Genomic DNA, 5,477 nt, shown 5'->3' on the forward strand with positions numbered 1-5,477 from the left:
GGGGAATCTCAGAGACCCTGGCAGCCCAGAAGGAGGGAGGCAGGGGGCAATAGCAGCAGCAGGCAATGGAGAGAGGCAGCAACAGTCACAGGAGCGGTGCCTGGACCCAGGGGGGAAAGTGTGGGAAGCCAAGGACATGAGGGCAGGAGCCCAAGGTTTAACTTCCATGGGCCGCACATGAAACTGCCAAATCTTGTAGCTCGAGGCCCTCACTAACATCTGCAGTACTGACTGATCATTCAGAGCACTGGTATGGCTCCTGGGTTACTAGCTGGACAGCTCTGCTGTCATGAAACCCAGGTGTCCACCATGGTGATGTGCCCCCCGCACAGCAACACAGCATGCACAAGAAACCAGATCTTGTAGAGATGAAAGAATCCTATATGTGGGGGTGGATCGCAGCAGGCAGGTATCCACACTGAGACTGGTATCCATGTCTCCGTGGCCCTGATACCAGTCCCCAGAGCAGCATGGTGGAGCTACGGCCCAGCAGCATGCCCAGGTGGGAGGGGAGTTACCAGAGTACACCTGGGGCTTTCCCTTTGTCTTCTAGGCTGGGCTTCTGTGACTTTACCCCAGCGATGGAAGAACATCTGAAAAAGCTTGCAGTTGAAGGGGTGAAGATTTCCTTTTAAAGTGCACCGTGTTGGGCAGCAGGACAGTGTTTTCCCCTCAGTGACGGCAGGGCTGGTCAGACAGATGAACCTGGGGATGTCTGCTGCAGTGATTCATGAGCAGTCACGGGGCCTAATGGGAAGCTGCAGACAAGTACTGTTCCCTCCGGCACTGCCTTACCCCTGCCCCGAGAATGAGAAGTGTGCCTCTGGATGGATCAGAGCTTGATTCGTACCAGGTTGAATCATACTAGCTCTGGGCTTGTTTGCCTAGAGCTCCACATTGGTTTAGCCCGTAAGCCCACCTCACATGGCTGTGCTGTCTTTGGTGATGGCCGAAGATCTGCAGAATCTTTCTGCTCCTACATTACATGAAGGAGTTGCACTTGATCAGTGGCTTTGACTTCTTGGTGATGCTTTTCTCCTTGGTCACTGCTGGCTTCGTAATCACGGGTCTCAGCCATCACTACCTTTTGAGACACTACGTTCACAATGATCATTGGCAGAGATCCTGTACAGTGCATCCCAGCAGTGGTTCTGAATCTTCATGGGCATTCTTCATGGATGTTTTAGAGCTGATGATAAAGATTTTCTAAAGTCAGATTCCAAGTGTGTGGTCTGTGTCCACCTGTATCTCCTCCCACACGATAGCTGCACTGAACACGCACCAGCACAGGGGCTGGGCAGCCCTAGTCTATTGTAGGCCTTTCATTGAGCTAGAGTCTGTTTAGCTTGCATTCTAGTAGCTTCAGCAGGCTTTTAGCTGCATTAATTTTAAGTTACCCCAAGTTAGCTTAAGTGAGACTAAGCAAAGTAGTATAAAAAGAACTGAGTCACTCACAAGAGAAACTTGTTGGGCTATCAGCCAGTCTTAGGACTTCTAATCCTGATAAAAGGAATTAGGTGTGTCTATACCAGGGGAGGGCAAAATACGGCCTGCAGGCCAGAGTGGGCCATGGCCTGCCAGGCACTTCCATCCAGCTTGTGGTGCCCCCCAACAAATTGTGCCCTGCTCAGCCCTTCCCCCCTGCAAGGCTGGAAGCAAGACACCCACGTATGCACCCCCCAAAATACCCTATTGCACCTCACTCCTGCCCTGCTGGGTGGAAGGGCCCTGCCCAACCAGCAGCAGCTTCCAGGGGGGCTCCTGCTGCAGCCCCCCCATGGCAACCTGCTTGGCTTCCTGGAAGTCAGCTTGCTTGGGGCAGCAGGTAGGGAAGCAGCGGGGCTGGTGAGGGTGTGGAGTTGCAGCTGGGTGGAAGTGCAGAGCACAGTGTGGTGCCTGTGCCCTGGGGGGCAGCGTGAGTTCAGAGCTCAACTGGGCAGAGTGTGGGTGTGAGGGTGGGGGGCTTCTCCGAGGCAAGTCCAGAGCTGCAGGCACATGGTGCGGATCCCCGGGGATAGAGGCGGCCAGGCTCCTGACCTCCTTCCTGCTGCTGCTGCCAGTCAGTGGGCGCTTCATGCCATGGGGGGAGTGTGTTGGGGGTCCCCACACCTCACACCCTCCCTCACACCCCACACACCCACAGCCTATCCCCACAACCCCCGTCAACATATACATATACTCCAACTTGCCCTATGTCACCCTACACAGCCACACCCTGTCATAACCTCCCCACATGCTCCCACACCCCCCCCACCCCCAGCCACACTCCACCATACACACACACACAATATAAAGGAGTAGCACTTTATTTTTGAGTTATTATGCAGTCCCGTCTATATACAGCACAATCACAAGTCATGACGTATTTTTTGTAATAAAATTAAAATATATTATAGTAGGCATTTGACTTCTAGTGTATGATTTGGGTTTTTTCAGGTTCTAAGATGGCAACTGCCCCCTCCCAAAAGGAGTATTTGGGGGTTGAGGGGCAGCAAGGGGAGGGACTTTCAGTGGCAAAGGTCAGGGTTCAGGAGGCAGGACTTCTGGTCCCAATGTGGTGACCAGGGGGTGGGGCATCTGTGAAGGGGCGAGGCTACTTATGCAGCCCCCGACAGCTCACCAAAACTTGTTAAGCGGCTCTCCACCTGAAATAATTGCCCGCCCCTGGTTTATACCATCTTGCTGAATAGAATGATGTTGTGGTATCTTTTTATAATATTTGTTGAACTTTCTATCAAGTAATGATGTGAGCCTTCGTTTGAGGAAAGGGATATGAAGGGGCTCAGTGCTCTGAGATGTATTCCTCTGGCATCCTTTCCTGAGGTTCCTGCCTGCAGATGCAATGAAGATCCAATGCCTCGTAGAAAGGTCTCTGGATTTGGGTGAGATCTCCTGAATAGGCCAGCCACCTGTTAGCAAGTCTTAAGATTTTAGGATGTAAAGATTCTAAGTTGTCGGCATCTTTCTGGTTGGGTCATTAAAATACATTTAGGTATGCATCGTGGGGAAAAGCTAAGGAAGGTTGCTTCAACATTCACCCCACTGAAGGACTGATTTTGCATGAGAACAGGGGCTGTGGAAAGAAACCTTCAGACCCTCGGATCTACTCTAGGGGTCAACACTATGGGAGCCCAGTCCTGCACTGATGGAGGTGGTGCTGAGGGAGCTGTCTGGAAGCAGCTTGCTGATGGCATTCCCAGTAGCACTCAGCACCTTTGCCCGCCAGTCTTTTCAAGCAAGGTTTTGAAAGGGCTTGGCTAGAGGGTTCATGTTCGCGGGTGCTAAGCTCTTCCCCTGTGGCATAGGCAAAGTGAGCCCAAGAGCAGAGGCCGTAGTAAATAATCAAATATAGGCTCACATCTTGCCTGTGCCATCTTCTGCAGGCACTTGTATGCTTTCTCCTTGTAGCCTGGCATACATGTGAGGAAATGCTTGTTAACATCTGGTGAAGTCACCACTTCTGTCTGTGTCTCAACCCTCTCTGGAGCCTGTCTGCTCTGGGATGGAGATCTGCAACCTCAGTAAATCACACTCCCGGTGGGCCCCTTCTCTCTGGATAGACTATCAGCCCCAGAACATTCCCGCTGAGCTCTGCACAGGGTGAGCTTGCCAGCCTCCCGCACATCTGTGTACGAGCTGCTACAGTCTTAGCACATGTCTTCCCTCTGTCTGCCTGCAGCACCCCACAGGGAGGGAAGGGCACCATGGTCCTGTCCTGCTTCAGTCCCCAACAGCAGAGCAGAGTAGGTAGAGGGGTCAGTGCCTTGCACCCAGGAAACAGGAGAGCTGGGGAAGGTGGCCAGCGCTGCTGAGGTGGGTTGGGAGGTCAAAAGGAGCCAGGCATGCATGAGGATGGTGGGAGCATAAAAGCGGGGGCCTGAGACCTGGCAAAACCTGGATGGTTTGGGGCAGGGGAGGGCTTGGCAGGCTGAAGGGGAAGGAGAGAGCTGGCGAGTAGTGGCAGCCTTCCTCCACCTCCTGCCTCGTGGATCGCAGGGGCCAAGCCGCAGCAGAGGCCTGAGGGGAAGCAGAGAGGGGGGCTGGTGATAGCCCCCCACCCCCAAGAAACACAGAGTGAGGCAAGAGGCCTCGCCACTCTCACCCCCCACCCCGGGACTGGCAGAGCAGAGGACAACGCCCATCCTGTGTGCAACCCCACGGTGTTGTTGACTTGACACGTGCCAGAGCAATGCTCGGGATCTCAATATTGCACTGTTAGGTGGGAGGGTGTGACACAAATTATACACACACACACTACACATACAACACTACAGGTCCACACACACATATACACACACGCAAACACTTCAGTGGCTGTGTGTGTTAACACTAGGGGGCACTTGGGGGTAATTGGGGTGCTTGGTGACTAGGGGCACTTGGGGCCCTGGGCAGAGCAGGCGGTGGATATGGGACTAGGAGAGAAGCCAGGGAGAGACAGAGAGTGAGAGAACCAGTGGGGAAGCTGGAGAAAGTCGGGGCGGAGATGGAGAGGTAAGCCGGGCAGCCGGGCCGGGAAGCCAGGAGGCAGTGGAGAAAGTCGGGGCTATAGGGGCAGACAGGCAAGGTGGGGCAGAAGCCGGGAGGCTGAGAGGAGATGAGCCAGAGGTAGGAGAGGAGCCTGGAGGCAGGTTGGGGGTTAGAAGGGAGCGGGGAGGTGAGGGCAGAGCAGCTGGGGTCGGAGGCAGCAGAGAGGGAGCCGAGATGACAGAGAGAGAGTAGAGAGGGACGCGATGCAGGTCAGAGCAGCGGAGAGCAGAGATCAGAGCAGGGCCGGGAGGTCAGTAAGACAAAACCCACGTCGGGGTTGCAAAATAACAATTTTATTAGATAGGCAACACAATATACAGACCACAAAGTTATTGGTTCCCGCGCATGCACACACAAACTCCCACACGCACTCACACAATGGGAGCAGGAGGGAAAAGGCGTAGTAAGGGGATTGAGGTCAAGGTGTGCAGAGACAGAGCTCAGGTCCCTTGCTTGGGGGAAGAAGGTGGGTGATAGCTACCTCTCCGGGCTGTGAGTTGATCCTCAATGGCCAGTCGGGGTCTTCTCCAGCAAGCGGGGGTTGCTGGCAGGGCCTCTGGGTGGATAGGTGGCATGGCGTAGTGCTGGTCCGGATGGAGAGGGCATCCCAAGGAGCTCACACTCTACCACCTGCTTTATAGGGGCGGGCTACCTGTGACTGCAATGGGGAAGACATGCCCAGGCAAGGGCCAATCCTGCTCAGATGAAGATGTGCAGTTTCTGGTGTTCTCATTGTCCGGTGGGATACAATGGTGGAGTTGCTGGTTTCTATTTTGATCTTTGTTTCCATGTGGCTGGTTTCTTGGAGGATCTTTATCTTCCAAATATTGGGTTTTCTCCCTGTTCCTTGGAGTAGGTCTGTGGTTTCAGGGAGCGTCAATGCAAGGCAGTGGTAGCGTCATTAATTTGGTGGTCCAGTCATTAAGCTGACGGTCTAGTCATTCAGCAGG

General features: G+C 54.0%; 1 protein-coding gene across 4 annotated transcripts in view; it reads left to right on the forward strand.

The window, feature by feature from the left end:
- Positions 1-2,319, forward strand: part of LOC102378507 (NACHT, LRR and PYD domains-containing protein 3-like) — a 25,910-nt gene extending 23,591 nt beyond the window's left edge. For all 4 annotated transcript variants that reach the window (XM_025194736.1, XM_025194735.1, XM_025194734.1 and 1 more), the window contains one exon: positions 554-2,319. In XM_025194736.1, the coding sequence (XP_025050521.1) occupies positions 554-635 (82 nt within the window). In that variant the 3' untranslated portion in view covers positions 636-2,319. The remainder of the gene's footprint in view (positions 1-553) is intronic.
- The last annotated feature ends 3,158 nt before the right edge of the window (positions 2,320-5,477 follow it).

Source organism: Alligator sinensis, unplaced genomic scaffold, assembly GCF_000455745.1.
Source record: "Alligator sinensis unplaced genomic scaffold, ASM45574v1 scaffold1659_1, whole genome shotgun sequence".
NCBI classification, from domain to species: domain Eukaryota; kingdom Metazoa; phylum Chordata; order Crocodylia; family Alligatoridae; genus Alligator; species Alligator sinensis.